The sequence below is a fragment of the Mus caroli genome, unplaced genomic scaffold (assembly GCF_978045245.1).
Source record: "Mus caroli unplaced genomic scaffold, Mus_caroli_1 scaffold_9, whole genome shotgun sequence".
In the NCBI taxonomy this organism is placed as follows: Eukaryota; Metazoa; Chordata; class Mammalia; order Rodentia; family Muridae; genus Mus; species Mus caroli.
The window spans coordinates 26,442,773-26,464,500 of NW_028227264.1; the positions used below are offsets into that span (position 1 = coordinate 26,442,773).

The 21,728-nt window shown below is 38.7% G+C and overlaps 1 protein-coding gene across 1 annotated transcript in view; it reads left to right on the plus strand.

Moving 5' to 3' along the window:
* Themis (thymocyte selection associated) overlaps positions 1 to 16,083 on the plus strand; it is a 224,716-nt gene extending 208,633 nt beyond the window's left edge. Inside the window, exons 5-6 of the mRNA XM_021174738.2 lie at positions 149 to 298; positions 15,850 to 16,083. Coding sequence (XP_021030397.1) covers positions 149 to 295 — 147 coding nt within the window. The 3' untranslated portion in view covers positions 296 to 298; positions 15,850 to 16,083. The remainder of the gene's footprint in view (positions 1 to 148; positions 299 to 15,849) is intronic.
* The last annotated feature ends 5,645 nt before the right edge of the window (positions 16,084 to 21,728 follow it).

The following is a 21,728-nucleotide window of genomic DNA, read 5'->3' on the forward strand; positions in this document are numbered from 1 at the left end:
ATATTGAGAAACCTAGGATTTATAACCGATTTGGCATATAGAATATTTCAGACATACAGAAATGACTTGCTGTATAATAAATACCCTTGTCATAGTTGTAGAAGGCATTTATCTTGGACTGATAATTTATATGTGCCTTTCATTTCAGAGTCACCATGTAGACAGACCCAAGAAGCTTCCCTCAGATGAAAGTGGCCAGGATTCAAGAGCGCGAGTTGGTTTTCAGAATGATGTGGCTGACGTGGAGAGACAGAAGAGCAAGCATGGGCCACTGCAGCCGCAAGCACCGATGTGACATGTCAGTTAAACTATAAAATATTATTTTAACCATCTACCTGATAAGGCTACAACACATAGTTTCTTGCTTCCATGATACTTGGAATAGAGCATGTGTATAGAACTCAGAGGTTTGGAATCTTCCTTGGGTCTACCCACTTTAAAAAAAAGATATATCTTTTTTATTGGATATTTAATTTATTTACACTTCAAATATTATCCCTTTTCCCAATCCCCCCCAAAGCCACCCTATTCCATACCCCCCTCCTGCTTCTATGAGCGTGTGCACCTACCCACTCCCACGTCCCTGCCCTGGCATTCCCCTATACTGGGGTATCAAGACTTCACAGGAACAAGGGCCTCTTCTCCTTGGTTGATGGTTTAGAAAGATATTTTTGTGTGTGCGTGTGTGTGAGAGAGAATAGGTGCTTTGCCTGTATGTATATCTGTGTACCACATGCATGCAGTACCCTGAAAGGCCAGAAGGCAAATCTCCAGAGATTGAAGTTACAGAGGCTAATAATCACACCGGGGTGCTAAGAAGAGCACCTGGCTCCTTTGTGTGCATAACAATCAAATACTCTTTAATCACTGAGCTTTCTTTGGAGCCACCCACCTAATATTTTGAGGCAGGGTCTTTCACTAAACCTGGAGCTTGTGCATCAGTTCATTCAAGCTGGCTGCCTACCCAAAGATCCTTTTGTCTCTGCCTGCTCCAACTCTGGAGTTACTTATTCATGTCACTGTTCTTGTCTTTCTATAAGTCGCTAGAAATCTAAACCCAGGTCCTTCCTAACAGATACTTTTCTAACTCAGCCACCTCCCTAGACTAATCATAATTTTTTAAAAAAATTTTTTGCTAGATGAAAGAGTAAATCATGTCTAATGGTTTGAAAGAGGATACGGTAACTGAGTTTTAACCGGTTCTCAGACCTTTTCTTTATTCAGTGGATGATAGTTAGCATAGAAACCCACCATGGACTCAATTCCCCCAATAATAGTCTATGTCTTTTTATTGGGGGAATTGAGTCCATTGATGTTAAGAGATATTAAGGAAAAGTGATTGTTACTTCCTGTTATTTTGTTGTTAGAGGTGGAATTATGCTTGTGTCTTCTTTTGGGTTTGTTGAAAGTAGATTACATTCTTGCTTTTTCTAGGGTGTAGTTTGCCTCCTTGTGTTGGAGTTTTCCATCTATTATCTTTTGTAGGGCTGGATTTGTGGAAAGATATTGTGTAAATTTCATCTTGAAAAGGAATATCTTGATTTCTCCATCTAAGGTGATTGAGAGCTTTGTTGGGTATAGTAGCTTGGTCTTTCATTTGCGTTTTCTTCCCGTCTATATGACATCTGCTCAGGCTCTTCTGGCTTTTATAGTCTCTGGTGAGAAGTCTGGTGTAATTCTGATAGGTCTGCCTTTATATGTTACTTGACCTTTTCCCCTTACTTTTTTCTTTTAATATTCTTTGTTTATTTTGTGCATTTGGTGTTTTTGATTATTATGTGACAGGAGGAATTTCTTTTCTGGTCCAAACTATTTGGAGTTCTGTAGGCTTCTTGTATGTTCATAGGCATCTCTTTCTTTAGGTAAGGGAATTTTTCTTCTATAATTTTGTTGAAGATAATTTCTAGCTTTTTAAGCTGGGAATCTTTGGTCTTTTCTATACTTATTATCCTTATGTTTCATCTTCTCATTGTGTCCTGGATTTCCTGGATGTTTTGTGTTAGGAGATTTTTGCTTTTTGCATTTTCTTTAACTGTTGTGTCAATGTTTTCAATGGTATCTTCTGCACCTGAGGTTCTCTTTTCTATCTCTTGTATTCTGTTGGTGATGCTTGCATCTGTGTATCCTGATCTCTTTCCTAGGTTTTCTATCTTCAAGGTTGTCTCCCTTTGGGTTTTCTTTATTGTTTCTTTGCCCATTTTTAGATCATGAATGGTCTTGTTCAATTCCTTCTCTTGTTTGATTTTGTTTTCCTGAAATTCTTTAAGGGGTTTATTTGTTTCCTCTATAAGGGCTTCTACCTGTTTACTTGTGTTCTCCTGTATTTTTTTAAGGGAGTTTTTTTTTATGGCCTTCTTAAAGTCTTCTATCATAATCATAAGAAATGATTTTAGATCTGAATCCTGCTTTTCCTGTATGATGGTGTATTCGGGACTTGCTTTGGTGGAAGAACAAGGTTCTGATGATGCCAAATAACCTTGTTTTCTGTTGCTTATGTTCTTCGGCTTGCCTCTCACCATCTGGTTAGTGCTACATGACCTCGCTATATCTGACTAGATCCTGTTCCTCCTGTGATCCTGGTTTTGTCAGAATTCCTCAGAGTCTAGGTGTCTCTGTGATCCTGTGTTTCTGTGATCCTGTGAACCTGAGATCCTGTGTGTGTGTCAGAGCTCCTTGGAGTCAAGCTGCCACTGGGATCCTGAAATCCTGGTGTGACCAAGCTCCTGAGATCTTATGATCCTGAGTGTGTTACATCACCTAGGGTTGAGTTTCTTCTGGATGTTGTGGGATTGGGTGCAGAGCTAGTGTGCAAGGTCTTCTCAGGGCACTAGCTCAGACAGAATGCTGATCTTCTTAGAAGCTTCATCTCAAAAGCCCTGGTGTCTTATTACCAAACATACATGGATGAAACTTCTAAAGATGCAGTTTTCTTTACTGGGATGGCCACCAGGAGATTGACCATGACTATATGGGTAGCAAAAATTGGACTTTTTTCATTTGTCTTTTGTTTTTGTTTTGTTTTTTTCAATTTTTTACTAGCTATTTTCTTCATTTACCTTTCATTTACCTTTTACTATCCTGAAAGTCCCCCATACCCTCCTCCTGTCCTGCTCTCCTACCTACCCACTCCTACTTCTTGGCCCTGGCGTTCCCCTGTACTAGGGCATATAGAGTTTGCATGACCAAGGGGCCTCTCTTCCCAATGATGGCTGACTAGGCCATCTTCTGCTACATATGCAGCTATAGACACGAGCTCTGGGGGTACTGGTTAGTTCATATTGTTGTCCCACCTATAGGGTTGCAGACACCTTCAACTACTTCCTCTAGCTCCTCCATTGGGGGCCCTGTGTTCCATCCAATAGATGACTGTGAGCATCCACTTCTGTATTTGCAAGGCACTGGCCTAGCCTCACAAGAGACAGCTATATCAGGGTCCTTTCAGCAAAATCATGCCGGCATATGCCAAAATCTTTCTGGCCTAAACAATAGTGACTGGGTTTGGTGGTTGCATATGGGATGGATCCCCAAGTGGGACAGTCTCTGGATGGTCCATCCTTTCGTCTCAGATCCAAACTTTGTCTTTGTAACTCCTTCCATGGGTATTTCTTTCCCTAATCTAAGGAGGAATGAAGTATCCACAAGTTGGTCTTTCTTCTTAATTTTCTTGTGTTTTGCAAATTGTATCTTGGGTGTTCTATGTTTCTGGGCTAATATCCACTTATCAATGAGTGCATATCTAATAACTTCTTTTGTGATTGGGTTACCTCACTAATGATGATATCCTCCAGATACATCCAAGAATTTCATAAATCCATTGTTTTTAATAGCTGAGTATTACTCCATTGTGTAAGCGTATATATACCACATATTCTGTATCCATTCCTCTGTTGAGGGACATCTGGGTTCTTTCCAGCTTCTGGCTATTATATATAAGGCTGCTATGAACGTAGTAGAGCATGGTTCCTTATTACCAGTTGGAACATCTGGGCATATGCCCAGGAGAGGTATTACTGGATCTTCTGGTAGTACTGTGTCCAATTTTCTGAGGAACTGCCAGACTGATTTCCAGAGTGGTTGTACAAGCTTGCAATCCCACCAACAATGGAGGAGTGTTTCTCTTTCTCCACATCTTTGCCAGCATCTGCTGTCACCTGAATTATTGATCTTAGCCATTCTGACTGGTGTGAGGTGGAATCTCAGGGTTGTTTTGATTTGCATTTCCCTGTGGATTAAGGATGTTGAACATTTTTTTCAAGTGCTTCTCAGACCTTCAGTATTCCTCATTTGACAATTCTTTGTTTAGCTCTGTACCCATTTTTAAAGGGATTATTTGAATTTCTGTAGTCCAGCTTCTTGAGCTTTTTGTATATATTGGATATTAGTTCCCCATCTGATTTAGGATTGGTAAAAATCCTTTCCCAATCTGTTAGTGGCCTTTTTGTCTTATTGACAGTATCTTTTGCCTTAGAGAAGCTTTGCAATTTTATGAGATCCCATTTGTAGAATCTCGATCTTACAACACAAGCCATTGCTGTTCTGTTCAGGAATTTTTCCCCTGTGCCCATATCTTCGAGGCTTTTCCCCACTTCTTCCTCTATAAATTTCAGTGTCTCTGGTTTTATGTGGAGGTCTTTGATCCACTTAGACTTGAGCTTTGTACAAGGAGATCAAAATGGATCAATTCGCATTCTTCTACATGATAACCACCAGTTGTGCCAGCACCATTTGTTGAAAATGCTGTCCTTTTTTTCCACTGGATGGTTTTAGCTCCCCTTGTGAAATATCAAGTGACCATATGTGTGTGGGTTCATTTCTGGGTCTTCAATTCTATTCCATTGATCTACCTGTCTTTTGCTGTACCAGTACCATGCAGTTTTTATCACAATTGCTCTGTAATAAAGCTTGAGGTAAGGCATGGTGATTCCACCAGAGGTTCTTTTATTGTTCAGAATAGTTTTTGCTATTTTTTGCTATCCTAGGTTTTTTGTTATTCCAGATAAATTTGCAAATTGCCCTTTCTAACTCAGTGAAGAATTGAGTTGGAATTTTGTCTTTTGCTTTTACTTTCTTTATTCTTTTTCTCCTCCTTTATTTTAGGGTGTGGGGGAGTTCTCAATGGCAGCAACAGACCTGGGAAGACTAGGAAGTGAGTGTACTTGGGGTTCCTGATGTGAAATTCCTGAGTATTCAATTAAAATATTATTAAAAATTAATAAAATATTTAAAATATAAGCTAATCAAAAGCATACTTCATTTAAGATGGCTTGGTTTGTAGAGCTAGTGGTACGGCATTTTCTGACTCTGTTGAAGAAGAGCAAATGGCCTTGTGAAGGACTGACAGCTCTCAATTAAGCTACAAGACTAACTTCCATATGGCGGGAATCTGACATGCCTTGACAAGGGAAATCAGAACTTTTGTCTTTTTTTTGGCAATATTTTAGATACACCAAACCAGCTCAATTCCTATGGCACTTATCTTCAAAGCTTCACATTTAGTTTGCAGGAAAGTTGAAATTAATTATTCTTAAGCATATGGTTTGTTCCTTTCCCCCACCCCTCCTTATTTGATTTTGTAGTGAGTACATTTTATCCTCCAAGGACATATAAAAGTCAAAATACTAGATCTAAAGTCTCTGAAGTGTTTCTGCTCCAAATCGTGTCTGTACAGTCTGAGTTCTTTCAAGTAGTTAGCTTACTGGCTTCTGACACTTCTATAAAAATATCCCATAGAGCTTTTCTTATTACGTTTTCATTGACTCTCTCTGAGTGATAAAATGAAATTCTGTAAAGGGCTTTGAAAACCATGCATATTGCTATTCCTCCACATTTCAAATACTAATCAAGTGTGACTATAAAAGAAACAACCGGTGCAGTGAAAATTGCAGCAGTGGGTTGAGACTCAAGCCATTATTAATTCATTGGAAACTATTTTTTTCCTGTAAGATTATGGATCCTACAAAGTACCAGATAACACAATTCCTGAGATCAAAGTTTTTGTTTCAATCACAGGGAACTTGGGTATCTAATCTTCGCAGCATGTGCATTTCTGGGATAGTACATCAGCTGCTCCAGCTGTGCCCTGAGTGAAAAATGCAGCATATTTTATAGACATTCGAAGTACCTCTGCTTACACAGTGCCCATAAATGATGGGTTTAAGGACAAAAGGAGCCTCAGATTAAAACAACAGGTCTAGACTAGAGAGACATCCTAGCTTCCGTCAAGAGAGTAAAGTGAAATTTCCCTTCCTGGGCTAATTCAGCATGTATTTGCCTGAAAATTACAAACTAGTAGTGTGTGCAGAGTATTTTGATTTGCTTTCCCACCTTCAAGACAATCAGGTTGGAATCTGCAGTATGAGCTATCACTGTGTGACCGTTCCATCCATAAAAATGAGGAGGAAAGTAGAGGCCAAATAAAACTTTGGCAACTTTGATTTTATTCACACACACATATATATGGTATACATATCATCTATAATAAAATATATACCTTTATTTAAAAATAAACTGATGGATTGGACTGACACTTACCATTCTAGGTAGGGATTGCTTCTATGTAAGCACTACGCTTTCAGAGTGCAGGAGGAGCAAACAAGACCTTTTCTAAACTGCTTTTCCCACCCTTTACTTCTTTCATTGAGACAGGGCCTTGCTATGAGATCCAGGCTGACTTTAAACTTATGATCTTTTTGTCTTACCACTGCAAGTCCTAGAACTATAAATATGTACTATCACAGTGACTTTCCCCCCCAAATGCTTAGGTATTAGTTAAAATAATACCTCCTCCTCTTTGGTGAAAGTAGTTGTTGTTGAACTCAGACTAAAAATTCTAAACTATAAAGTCTTATTAGGACAAAAGTGCTAGTTTTTTTATCTTGTGTCTCTGGGTACCCAGTCTTGCTCATCAGATGCAAGAGATGGAACCTTACTGAAGAAAGATTACTGAGATAAATAGTCAGTGTAGAGAATTAGATTTTGTTAAGTGGCCAAACAGGAACTATGCAACATCAGTGGAATCGACTAGAGTCAGATTCAGAGAAACGAACTCTGGACAGTATTGTCAGGGCCAATTCCTTTCTCTAAGAAGCCAGCAAAAGAGCTTCACTGACCATTTAGGTGACCTTCTGTGGGCCCTTAATTTACTCTAATAGCTTGGTGATTCTCACGTCATCTTTTAGCAACATCCTCATTAACTCTGCATGTTTTGTCTATAAATAAGAGTCCAGTTCTCTGATTGCACCGTGTGTGTGGTATGAGGGTAAAGTTCAGACCTCTGCAGTCTTAGTGGTGTCTGTTAGATTTAAACCCTCCACTCACTCATAGTGTGCCATTGGCAATCTGTTAAACTTTTCCTATTTGTCAAATTGGGTCCATGTTTGGTACTAGTCCATAGGCTACTTTGAAGAGTTCATTGCATAAAGCAGGTGAAAGTTAATTTAACCTGTAACAAACTCCAACTTTTTTCAGTGCTGCAAGAAACTGCTGACTCTGAGTTCATTTCAAAGAACACTTTATTTCATGACAATACCTCTAAGAAGTCTTGATGTTGTGGGGTACTGAGGCTTAGTCTGCATTTTTCCCTCTGGGAATTCCGTCCTCTGGGGATTTTTATAGCTATGGACAGGGAGTTCCTGAGTCAAAGAAGCATGGCTATGATAGAATTAGCTGATGATCTGACCCTGGTGATTTTTACTGTTTAACCAGTTCTGGAAATGTTTGCATTAAGCAGGTTTTTTGTTTGTTTGTTTTAGTTTTATTTTTGTTTTTGTTTTCGGTTTGTTTGTTTACACATCAGCTCCCTAGATTGAATTGCACATGGCAAGCTGACTGGGAAGTGCTCTCAGGGAAAATACCAAAAGTGAAGAAACAGAAACAGGCATAGGCAGAGAGAGAAGAGAAGTCCCGATATAATCACCACAAAGACTTCAGGGGAAGCCTCATGGAATCCTGTGATGGGCATGGCTCTTTAAAGGTGCACTGAGTTGGAGCAGTCTTTAGCATCATGGATAGAGCTGTCCTGGCCAGGGACTGTGACTGTGGATTAGTAGGCTTCATTTGGCCCAGAGCAAAATCATTCGGGATAATAGGATTACTATTTACATGGGAAGGAGAATGTGTTAGTATGTGTGTTACTCATTCATTACTTGCTAGGATTGTTTCTCATGACTTGTCTAGATGCACAGGGATCTGTTTTTCTCTTTCTGACTTGTGTGCTCCACTGGAAGCTGAAATCTTTTCAGAATACATAAATGTTCTTTATTAAATATACCTTATACTTTCTTGATTCATAGTCCCTAATACAATTTCTTTCTTTTTAACTCCTCAGCAATGCTTCTTAAATTATCCTTAATCTTTAAATGAAACCTGCCATCACTCATCCTTCATAAACTCGTGAATCACTAAGAGAAACAGGAAGCAGAAATAAAACATGGTGTCTTACTTTCTAATCTCAGCCCTGCTCCAAACCTAAAGGTACAGCTTTTGCACAAGCTGTTTCATCTCTCTAAATTTTTTTTCATCCTAGAAGGCAATTTTCATGCCTGTCAGCTTTGAACAATTTCGATGCAATACCTGCTACTGATAGAACATTGAGGTGGTTGGCTCCCTAAAGTCCCACGTCTGAGTAATACTAATTTGAATTATTTTCTACATCTAAGTCTCACTTCTGTTGGTAGACTGAACAGCTGAAAAGAAAGATGCCCTATGGGAAAATTCTCCTCCAAGGCCAAAGTAGAACCCAGAGACTAAAGACTGGACAAGAAGGTATCTAACAAGATCTTCGTATGGACATCAGTTTGACTTAGTCTTGTAACCTAAGTCATGTTTCAGTTGTACGATGGGAAATAGAACATAGGTGGATTCCTACTAAGGAATATTAAGGACTTGGTACAGTAGGAGTTCTATATTTGAGACCTTGATTGACTACCTACTCATACCATGTCTGGAAGTGTTACTTCAGATATTACCATAATGCAACATATCTTTGTTCATATTCTTCTCAATATTAATGAAGATCCAGCTCTATGTTTCAGTGCTGCTAACACTGTTCTAAGCTCAGTAATAGCATTTAATCCTGTGTCTAGAAAACTTATTATTTAAAATGTTAGATAATTTAAAATTGGGACCAACATCTGGTTCCTAATATGACTGGATTATATGCTAAAAACAACTCTATTTTTACTTCTTTAAAACCTTGTATACGTCATCACAGGTATAGTGTGGCATTTCAAAACATGCATACATGTACTGATCAATAACTATCTTTTCCTATCTTATCCTTTTTTATGCTTCAAGCTCTTCATAGCATATTCTACATAAACCATCAAAACAAATTATGATTCCAGTTGATGTTTAATCTTAATGCAAAGTTATTGTCAGAATACAAAGTCACAAAATTGTTAACACCCCCATAGTTCTGAGAAACAATCTCTTGCTTTGAACATAATAAGATCATAAACTACAGTGTTGTGAGGTTGCTCTGCTTCATAGGTGGATGTTTGAATTCTGTTTGAATGTTTTAGGGTGTGCCGGAGGGACAAGCAGAGTCATTTCATCATCTGACAGCTTCTGAAATATCATTTGCCATTAGCACTTGCGTGAGCTACTGACAACCTCGCCCCTCTTCTCCCCTAGAGATTAATTTATTTTCTGCAGCATTGGTTCTTTGCAGAGAGCTCTGCTTGTCAGGCTTCACCAATGGGATTTCTCATCAGCAAACTGGTAATGATAAGAATAGCACTGTGTAGTCATGGAGAGCAAACAATGGTTTGCTAGGCAAAGCAACCCCTTTCTTCTCTTTTCACTTCATCCCTGTCTTAGTCCATGTCGGAAGGAGGCCATGAGCTACTAGCAAAATAGTGCTCAAAGTAATGGGATATTGTGGAAAGTGAGCAGCCTTTGCAACCAGATAGACCCAAGAGTGAACTTCACCTTAAAGAATGTCATGTTTTTGTGATTTTTGCCTCTAAGCTTTAAATTTGCGTACAAATGCCTACATCATAAGAATGTCCTTATGCACAAAGAAATCACTTATGTGAACATTGAAATGCATATGCCAGGCATCTAGTCTGTAAAACACAATTGGCCAACAATGGCCCTTGAGTGATATCTTTCCTAAGGACTGTTTCTGTATAGGTCAGGAACTAACAAATGTTTGTTTTTACTTCTAAGTGCTTAAAAAAAAAAGGAAATCAAGGAAGTATTTTCTGGTGTGGGGAAAATAATATGAAATTTAAATTTCAATTCCTGTAAGTAAAATTGTATTGTAGCAGTATTTATACAAAACACACACACACACACACCACACACACACACATACACACCACACACACACACATACACACACACACACACACACACACACACACACACACACACACGCTATATGGGCAAAGCTGAATGTCTGTGACAGATATTTACTATCTGGCACTTTAAAGAAAAGGTTTACTAGTGTGTGCTCTAGAAAATAACTCCTTGGTTTTTGATTATACCAATAATCCACTTCAAGATGCTTTACTTGTGATTCTGACTCAGGAGATGTCTAGGAAGCATATTGGATTGGGAGCAGTGATACAGAGAAGAAGCAAGAACAACCTTTCCTTATTCTCTCACACTCATTGCACCTACTGCATCAACAAATTCTATTTTCTCTATCTCTATGCTTTAGAACATGCTCGTTTCTCTTCCATAACCATTGCTACCATCTTAGTGCAAATATCTGCTGTCAACCACTCTTTCAGGACTTTTTTCTTCCTGTAACAGACTCTGATTGTATTGTCCAGGCTGTTGATCAATGTGGTAGGATATGCCTGCAATTATACTAGCGCACTAATCACCAGGGTTCTTGAATAGGCTAATTCATCTTCTACCACTGTTCCATGATGTCTACTCTCAATAAAACAGGCAATTGCAAGGTGCTAAACCCAATGTCAATCTCAGAAATCCTGCCTTGAAAACCCCACAAGGACATTCCTGTCTCCCACCACCTCTGTTTATGATCCATTGGATTCCTATTTCTCACACCCTTAAGAGAAATTCCAGTCATATTCTTTGTCCAGAAATGAGCCTGGCCCTTCCTGCAGACCAGCCTTGAGCTATTTTGGTGGTCTCTTCCACAACAACCTTACCAAAAATGACAACCTCTTAGCTGACATTGTCTCTTGCTTTCAGACTACCCAAGATAGCATATGCTTTCTTTATAAATTTTGGTTATTAGATACCTGCACCACAGGTGTGCACCATGATTACAGGGATTTTTTTTTAATTCTACTTTGCTCTAATTTTAGATGCTAGAAACTCCTTGGCATGTGCCGAATTCATAATGAAAATTTTCTTAGTTAAAAAAAAAATGACCTCCACATTGCTATTCTCTACTTTATAGACAATGTGTGGCATCTCTCAAACATCTTCTTTTTCTCTAGGTAAAACATGCCCCAAGAACACAAACATAAGCCTTAGCTCTGAAACATAATTGACTTTCAGTTCATCACTACAAATGAGAGAGATGCAGCAGCTGTTCCTGTGTGTCATTGGTACTTGGTCTTAGCCCACAGTTTAATCTCAAAATGTGCCAAAGAAAAGAAAGCTACTGATTGGAAGCATGAGTGAAAATCTAGTTAAAAATGTTCAGGAGAGATTCCACGGGAAGCTCAGAAAAGACTAGCCACGCAGAGACTCCTCCCTAAAGTAGCCCTCGCTTCTGGTTCCACTCTTCCGTCTCAGACTTAGCGGCATTAGCAGTTTGTCTCTCAGTTTCAGGTAAAGTGAAGTGTATCCAGGCTTGATTTAAATTAATGCTTTAGGAAATAATTGTTTTACAAGAAAATGTAAATATTTTGATTTCTACAAAACATGAGAAGATGTTGATTTTCCTCATGGTGATTACATGGTTTATAGATATAGTAACTACACACACACACACACACACACACACACACACACAAACACACACACACACACACACACACACACATATATATATATATATATATATATATACTTTTTAGTTGGAATGACAGGTTAATTTTGAAGATGTGTATTTCTTCTACTGTAGGTCACTTATTTCATTTATATTTTTAAAAAAGGAAAATGAAATAAAACCCCATTTTGTGTCTGTTCAAGTGAGGAATTATTTACTTTAATCACCCAGGAACTTCTGTATAAATCCAATTTCCTCTGTTAATTTCATCAGCTAAATAATTGGTGACGAAGATCTTCAATTCAATGTAAAATAGAAAAAAAAGAAAACACCCTGTATTACACTTGTGGTATTTCTAAAGGAATGTGTGCTAAGTGTCCCAAAGTAAAAGTTTTTCATATCAATTTTCACTCTAAATTCTAAGTAATTTTCAGGGAAAAAATGGTTCCCATATACTTTAAGATTTCTTGCAATTGAGAGTATGACAGGAACAGAGTTCTCTTCAATGTGAACTCAGCTCTATCTGCTAGACTGAGTGTGGGTGCTAAGGGGCAAGACAGAAGGAGATCAGGCTTCTGAAGTGACCTAGAAAGTCCCTTCTAAAATTAACCTGGCTTCCAGCCATTATTTCAGTTTGAGATAATATAATTATTCTAATATCCTCACCTCCCACTTCTCTGCTTTACAATGTACTATCTTAAATCAGTTTATTGACAGGGGAGAGCGAGACTAATAACTGTCAAAATGACAGACTGAACTTTCCCACCAATGGCTTGTAATCCTTTTATGTGAGGATAGGAAGGTAATAGCAGGTAATATTTCTACTGCACTTTATGTTTTACAAAGCACTTGAGATACATTATTTCATTTGATATTTCCTTAACTTGGTGCCTCAGCTATTATCATCAAAACTCATTCACTGACAAAGAAATGGGATACAAAGTTTAGTCAAGACACGCAGCCAGTGAGTTGTATACTTAAGCCTCAAGGCCTAGATCTCAGTCTCTATTCTTCCTATAGTACAATCATTTAATTTTCCATCCCCCCCTTCCCAATGAAGAAAAGAAACACTACAAGAGATAAATAATGTTGTTATCTGTTTTTGCAGATAAAGTCTCAAAGGTAGAAAGTGATAGGAATTGGAAATAAATCTGGGCATACCACCTAAAATCCTTATTTTAATATTCTATAATATCTGGTTGTATGAGAAGGACAGAAAAAGCTAAAGATCACCCTTGGGTGCTGTAGTTAATAAGACACAGAAGAAATGAAATCCAAGAGAACATGCATCCCTGGAACACTCTGCATTACCTCATATCCAATCCCCAGCCCAAGTAATCACTGAAGTGGGGAAGTTAACTTGAGATACTTGGCTTTCTTTCATTGGAACTGTGAAGTCTGTAGATATCAGAAAACTAGGTTTTGTCTTTATATTTCACTTGCATTATAAAATTGGAAAGAGATGACACAACAGTTTAGACTCTTTTTGGAGGGGGGGGTTCTTGATCTTACCTCATTTAGTTTTTTGTGAGAATCCTGTATAATTGGTATTATTGTATCTTGTTCTTTCTTATCTCTAAAGATGAGGAAATAATCCCATAAGATTAGGAAATGATAGAGAAGGACTTTAAGGTTGAAAAGAAGGAAAGGAGTGGAAGGAGAAGAGAAAAGAAAGGGGGAAGTATGAGGGAAAGAGGGAAGGAGAAAGGGAGGGAGGAAAGGAAGGCAGGAAGAGAGAGAGGCATGGAAGGCAGTAAGGAACAAAACAACAACAAACAAAAGCCAAAACCTCTGAAAGTTGTGTGTGCTGCACTAAAATGCTCAGGAATTATTCAAATTCAGTGTCTTTCCTTCTTGCTTATGCCTAGGATGTAGGTACTAAAAATCATAGTCTTTTGCTCCTGGGGCGCCATTATCCTGTGATGTCTCTTCTTCCTCCTCCATCCTATTTATGTCCTTCTGTCTTCCTTTCTTCCCTTCTTCCTCTCTGTGGGAGTTTGAATATGCTTGACCCACTAGAAGTGACATAATTAGGAGATGTGGCCTTATTGGAGGAGATATGGCCTTCTTAGAGGAAGTGTACCACTGTGGAAGTGGGGATTTGATGTCTTGTCTTAGTAAGGGTTTCTATTCCTGCACAAACATCATGACCAAGAAGTAAGTTGGGGAGAAAAGGGTTTATTCAGCTTACACTTTCCACATTGCTATTGATCACCAAAGGATGTCAGGACTGGAACTCAAGCAGGTCAGGAAGCAGGAGCTGATGCACAGGCCATGGAGGAATGTTACTTAGTGGCTTGCTTCCCCTGGCTTGCTCAGCCTGCTTTCTTATAGAACCCAATACTACCAGCCCAGAGATAGTACCACCCACAAGGGGCCCTCCCCCCTTGGTCACTAATTGAGAAAATGCTTTACAGCTGGATCTCATGGAGGCATTTTCTCAACTGAAGCTCCTTTCTCTTTGATAACTCCAGCCTGTGTCAAGTTGACACAAAACCAGCCAGTGCTGGTCTCACATATAAGCTCAAGCTGAGCCCAATGTTACAATCCTCTTCTGCTGCCTGCAGATCAAGAGATAGAATTCTCAGCCCCTTCAGCACCATGCCTGCCTAGATTTTGCCATGTTCCTGCCATGATGCTAATGGATTGAACTCCTGTAACTGTAAGCCAGATCCAAGTAAATAAGTCCTTTATAAGACTTATCTTGGTCATGATGTCACTTAACAGCAATGCAACCTTAATTAAGGCTCTCTCTGTCTCTGTCTCTCTGTGTCTCTGTCTCTGTCTCTGTCTCTGTCTCTGTCTCTCTCTCTCTCTCTCTCTCTCTCTCTCTCTCTCTCTCTCTCTAATGAAAGAAAGATGAAATTTCAAGACCTGTAAATCATATAAAGTACTCAGAAATTGGTGGTTGTTTGTGAGCCTAGAGGCTGCCTGGGGCTGAGAACAAAGAAAAACAAACCCAGGCATGCCCTGTAGTTAAAACATTCCTGGGAACAGCTTGACCATAAAGATAAAGAGGAATGTGAGGACATAACAGGGCTATCTGAACTGAGTCAACAACTCACAGAACTCCTGCACGTATTCTTTTGCTGCTGACACCTTGACCTGCATGTACATATAATTTTTCTGCTGATGTTTGAATAAGCCAATAGTGTGTTACTATTTTGAATTCCCCACCCCTAAACCCTTTACCCCATAAAAACCCCTAGCTTTCGAGCCTCAGGGTCAAATCCACTGTCTCCTGCGTGAGATATGTTTTGAGCTGGAGCTGTCATTAAACTACCTCGAGTGTTTACAGCAAGAAGGATTCTCATGTTTCTTTGGGTGCACTCTCTCTCCCAAGACTAGAGTGGGGGGTCCCCGAAAGGGGTTTCTTATACTCTCATCTCTTTGCTTTTCTTTGGAGTTTGATAGGTTGTTATGCCAACATGGATTTGTTTACATGTTAACAGAACCATTCTCTAGTATGGCTGTTTTTTGAAAACTGTAGCATTTGCCTCACTTAAATGTTTACAGGTCCCCCATTACTCCTCTGCAGTTCTTAGAACTGGGTTTGTGTCTGGCCTGCAGGTAGACTATATCTAGAATCCTTCTCTAGCTGTGTCTAGTTAGGTGAGCCATACCTATACTAAGGCTTCGGTTTTCCTACCTTACGTTCTCCTAAAATTGTTGTGTTATGATGCTGAATGGAAATGAATACAAAATCATGATTTTTCAACTGCAAGCACATTGTGAATCTAAAGCATTATTTTTCTGTCTCATAAATATGTACTTTGTTCCTGAATAATTTACAGGTTTTCCTTTTTAGTTCATCTTACTTTGCTCCCCATTATTTCTCAGAAGAATATGTGTGAGGGATAATATAAACAATATTTGCAAACAGCACATGCAGCCTCCTGATGGGTTCCTCTTACTTTTTTCTTCACTTATAGGACTCTTCAAAACTGAAAAACATAAAAAATAACAAGACGCGATGGAAGCCACTTGGGCAGTAAACATAAATGTTGCAATGGAGAAGAAAGTCTAGCCTTCCAGCTGAAAAACAACAATTCCCCAGTGGACTCTGGCAGAATCTGGACTGGCCACTGCAAAGACAAAAACAAGCTTAAATGTTTTATCACATAGAGCTCAAAGAGAGACACATGATATGGAATTTAAATTGTCTATTTGGTTTCCTAAAACCCACAAGTGTGGTTTTCTTGTTGTTTAAGACATATTTATTTAATATGCATTTTTATGTAGCTTACTTTTGCTATCAACAATTGGCAATTAGAAATAATTTTGTACTTCAATTATTCAGTAGGATCCTATCTTTAAAAGTCTAAACACTCACTGAATGTTCACCTTTATTTCCAAGCAGTTTTCTTCCTATTTTTCCAGGTTCATCATCATTTCTGCTAAAGTCAATAAGGAAAATGAATTACATCTGACAGTGACTTAAAATGGCCAAGTATCTTCTCTGATTCCTTGGGGACTGTGAAAATAAATTTGACTTCACATTTTCAATTTGTTTTATAATACAGTGTAAATAAATGTCAACTCCCAACAACTGGCACCATTATGAGTCACAGAACCTTCTCTAACCTCCTCCCTCTACTTCTAAAAGGGAGAGTTGCTGACCAAAGAATCACCCAGGTTTTGAAAAATTGCCTTGTACTTTATATACTATATTCTTGATCTTGCTTCTAATGAATGCTTACTAGGATTGTAGTAAACCATTTAGTTAACCATAATATTTGATGGGAAGAAAGGAACAATATAATTGTAATGAGCCTTATAAATATAGTTGACAGAAGCCAAAGAGATTATTAATGAATGCATAACAGAATAGTACTTATAGCTATATGCCTGTAAAAATTAAAGGCAAACATATTTTATAAGTTTTCTTATTATGTGTTAAATATACAGAAATAATATTACTTTTGTCTTTCATAACGTGAAGAGACTGAGAATTTTTCTAGTTAGGTTACATAGAGAATAGTGGGAAGCCTTAGGTTTTGTTGATAAGTCAGACTTTTACAAAACTTTACTCTGATCTCATAATTAATTTATGAGTTGGATAAAAGTATTTGATGATTTAGTACTGAAGAGTCTTTAAAGATAGCAACCTATGAGATAATTTTCATCATATAATCACAACTGGAGATCTTTTATATAATGTTTATATCCTGATTTCTTATCCTTTTCTCTTTAAATAATAACTAATCTTTATTTTAATGCTTTAAAAATTGCTCAATGACTTAACTGTTATCATATTACATGCCAATAATAAAATTTTAGGAGATGTATCATGTGTAATTAATAAAATATGAGGTGATTGTTTTTGAATTTTTTTAGTTTAGTTTACACACATTTGATCAGTAAATGAGAAAGTTGATGTCTCTGCATTTGGGTTTTTAGACACCATAGAGAATCATGACCCAACCACATAGCCTAAGAAAGCTATACTATGGATAATCTGGGACCAGTACAATTTTCACCTAAGAGTGAGCACTGAATTAGTTTGGTATATGAGCACAGTTGAATTTGGACTTTTTGTAAGCCCATGTCTTTGACTAGAAAATGAGAAAATGAATTCTCTTCCTTTAGTTGTGAATCATCAAAAACTTTCTACCATAAATCATGTCTACCATTTCTATCTTAATGAAATTCCCCTTGCATAACCTGCTTCTAGTTGTCTTGGAATCAAAAATACAATAAACTTTATGACCTGTCCAAGATCTTGAGAAGCTGGAACAAAAATTTCCATTGTTCATATATATGTATCTCTGGCCATGGTTAACTATGAAATGAGTTACTTTTAGCAAAAACATATTCTTTAACTAGAACTGAAACCAGTTTTCACCATTGAGGAAGATTTTTTTTTTTTTTTTTAAGCCAGGAAGAAAAAAAGTGTTCCTTACATTCCTACCCACTGTGGGTTTGCAATCTTGGGCCTAGTCATAGCAACAAAATGTCAATATGACCAGTTACTAAATCTACTAATTAAAAAGCTGACTTCCCTAATATTGAATCATTGAAGCAATTTGAAGGATGCTATCTTAGATAGGGTTACTACTACTCTAATGAAACACCATGGCAAACTGCAACTTGGGGGAGGAAAGGCCTTATTTCACTCACTGTTCCATATATCAGTTCACCATCAAAAGCAGTGAAGGCAGAAACCTGGAGGCAGGAGCTAGTGAAGAGACCATAGAGGCTGCTGCTTACTGGCTTACTCCTTATGGTTTGCTAAAGGATGGTCCCACCCACAATGAGACGGAACCTTCCTCATGAAGAGGGCAAAGTATCAGGATAGACTCTCTCTTGCTCTCTAAACTCCATTTTAAGTTGCTTGTCCTCAGAGTGACATGGCCTTCACCCTTGGCCTCTGGAAAAGTGACCACAAAGTATTATCAGCAGTTGAAAACAGACCTAACAGCTTTGGCTAGCTCATAATAACGAGATAGATTGGTCACAATAACAGGATGAGTTCAGAAACCCTGAGTCATTCCCAGGTCAAGAGTCTCTCCTTGTGGTTTGAACAGATGATTTGCACCAATCAGTTTAAAGGTCAAAATTCCTTTACTCATTTACCCAATCATGTAACGCCAAGGCTTGAAAGCTCCTGCTTGCAAATTTGCCTATATAAATCCTAAGCACCTAGACCTTTCTTAACCTGTTGCATCAGGAAGGTTTGTGTCCCGAGTCCAAATCTGAATAAAGACTTTCATGTGTTTACATTGGAGTTGTGGTCCCTGGTGTTCTCTTGGTGGGGGGAGGGTCTCGATCATAATACTCATCAGTTGCTAATTAAGAAAATACCTCAGAGCTGGATCTAGCATTTTCTCAATTGAGGTTCTCTCTTTTCAGATGACTTTAGCCTGCATCAAGTTGACATAAAAGTAGTCAAGAAGTAGGTGTGTGTGTGTGTGTGTGTGTGTGTGTGTGTGTGTGTGTGTGTATACCCATGTGTGAGAGTTAGTGTTCACTGCCAGTTTCTCAGGATCTGGAGTCATGTAGGAGGCAGTCTCTGGACATAACTGTACAGGATTGTATAGATCAGGCCAGCCGCTGTGCAAGCCTGTGAAGGATTATGTGGATTGAGTTGAAGATGAGAATGTGTACCCTAAAGGAGGGGAGCAACATTGCCTGAGCATGAATGCATGAAAACCAGGAAAAAGCTGAGTTCCACAACATGCAGCTTCTACTGCTCCCTGACTACAGATGCAAGGTGACCAAATGCCTCACTACTCCAATCTCCACCACACAACTTCCTTGACATGCAGGACTGAACCCTGGAAACAGTACACAGATAATCCCCCTTCCTTACACGGATTTTAAAAAGAGAACATTTTAATCATAGCTACAGGAACATATCTAACACAGAAAGGAAATATGAAGTTGCAAAAGGTAATTTATTTGAAATGGACTGGCTAAACTCTTACAACAAGACTATAATGTAAAAATATTTTTTAAGCCCAAAGTCAGCATTGAATATAACTTTCAGGTTTTACATAACAGCTTGGTCAAATTACTGCTAAATATGAAAGAATGTATAAATTTGTGGAAAGAATAAATTAGGATATAAATGAACCTTGATAATTAAGGATCCTAAAAATGGAACTTGAGCATATATTTTTTTAATTTATCATAAAAACATTTGCAGGATTTTACTATTTACTGCTTACACTTCTACTGTTTTAGTGATGATGATAATGAACTAAGCCCAATTGAATATTTTCCTTTTATAAGAGTTGTTGTGGTCTCTGCCCAGAAAGAGCTGGTCTCCCAGGAGTGCTGTCACACCTAAGATCACAGGTGAGACCACCATTGTTGCTCCAATACTTGGCCCAAGTGGGACTGGCCAGAAGCTTAAAGAACACAGGAACTGCAGAGAAGCCAGGCATGGAACAATGGGTGGTGGTGCCAGACAGAATCCTTCTGGTTTCCATCTATGCCACAGCTTTTCATACTCAAACCCTGCCCAGAGAGAGCTATTTTCTCAGGAGTTATGACACACCTAAGATCATACTTCACAGAAGGGAAAACCTATAGTCAGAGACAGCAAGACCAACTAACACCAGAGATAACTATATGGCACAAGGCAAGCTCAAGAACATAAGCAACAGAAACCAAGGCTACTTGGCATCATCAGAACCCAGTTCTCCCACCATAGCAAGTCCTAGATACCACAACATACCAGAAAAGCAAGGTTCTGATTTAAAATCACATCTCATGATGATGATAGAGAACTTTAAGAAGGACATAAATAACTCACTTAAAGAAATACAGGAAAACACAAACAGGTGAAGGAATTGAACAAAACCATTCAGGATATAAAAATGGAGAGAGAAACAATAAAGAAATAACAAGGGAAGACAACACTGGAGATAGAAAACCAAATAACCCCCATTAAAAATGGGGTAGAAGTGGATGCTCACAATCATCCACTGGACAGAGCACATGATCCCCAATAAAGGAGATAAAGTACCCAAGGAGCTGAAGGGGTTTGAAGCCCCATAGGAGGAACATTAATATGAACTAACCAGTACCACCACAGCTCCTTGGAACTAAACCACCAATCAAAGAAAGCACATGGTGGAACTTGTGGCTCTAGCTGTATATGTAGCAGAGGATGGCCTAGTTGGTCATCAATGGAAGGAGAGGTCCTGTGAAGGTACTATGCCCCAGTATAGGGGAATGCCAAGACCAGGAATAAGAGTGGGAGGGTTGGGAAGCAGGGGGAGGGGGAAGGGATAGGGGACTTTTTTGAGGGGAAACTAGGAAAGGGGATAAAATTTGAAATGTAAATAAAGAAAATATCTAATAAAATAAATTTTTAAAATGGGGTACAGAGCTAAACAAAGAATTCTCAACCATCGAATCTTGAATGACTGACAAGCACCTAAAGAAAAGTTCACACATGATATGCACTCACTGATAAGTGGATATTAGCCCAGAAACTCAGAGTTCCTAAGATATAATTTGCAACACACATGAAACTCAAGAAGAAGGAAAACCAAAGTGTGGATACTTCGTTCCTTCTTAGAATGGGGAACAAAATACCCATGGAAGGAGTTACAGAGACAAAGTTCAGAGCTGAGACGGAAGGAAGGACCATCCAGAGACTGCCCCACCCGGGGATCCATCCCATATACAACCACCAAACTCAGTCACTATTGTTTAGGCCAGAAAGATTTTGCTGAAAGGACCCTGATAATAGCTATCTCTTGTGAGGCTATGCCAGTGTCTGGCAAATACAGAACTGGATGCTCACAGTCATCTATTGGATGGAACACAGGGCCCCTAATGAAGGAGCTAAAGGGTCTGCAACCCTATAGGAGGAACAACAATATGAACGAACCAGTACCCCCTGCCACCCAGAGCTGTGTCTCTAGTTGCATATGTAGCAGAGGATGGCCTAGTCGGCCATCGATGGGAGGAGAGGCCCTAGTTCTTGTGAAGATCATATGACCCAGTACAGCAGAATGCCAGGGCCAGGAAGCAGGATTGGGTGGGTTGGGAAACAGGGCAGGGGGAGGATATAGGGTATTTTCGGGATAGCATTTGAAATGTAAATGAAGAAAATATCTAATTAAAAAAAAAAAAGGAAAAGTTCAACATCCTTAGTCATCAAGGAAATGCAAGTCAAAACGACCCTGAAATTCCACTCCACACCAGTCAGAATGGCTAAGATCAAAAACTTAGGTAACAGCAGATGCTGGTGAGGTTGTGGAGAAAGGAACACTCCTCCATTGTTGGTGGGATTGCAAGCTAGTACAATCACTATGGAAATTAGTCTTGCTGTTGCTCAGAAAATTGGACATTG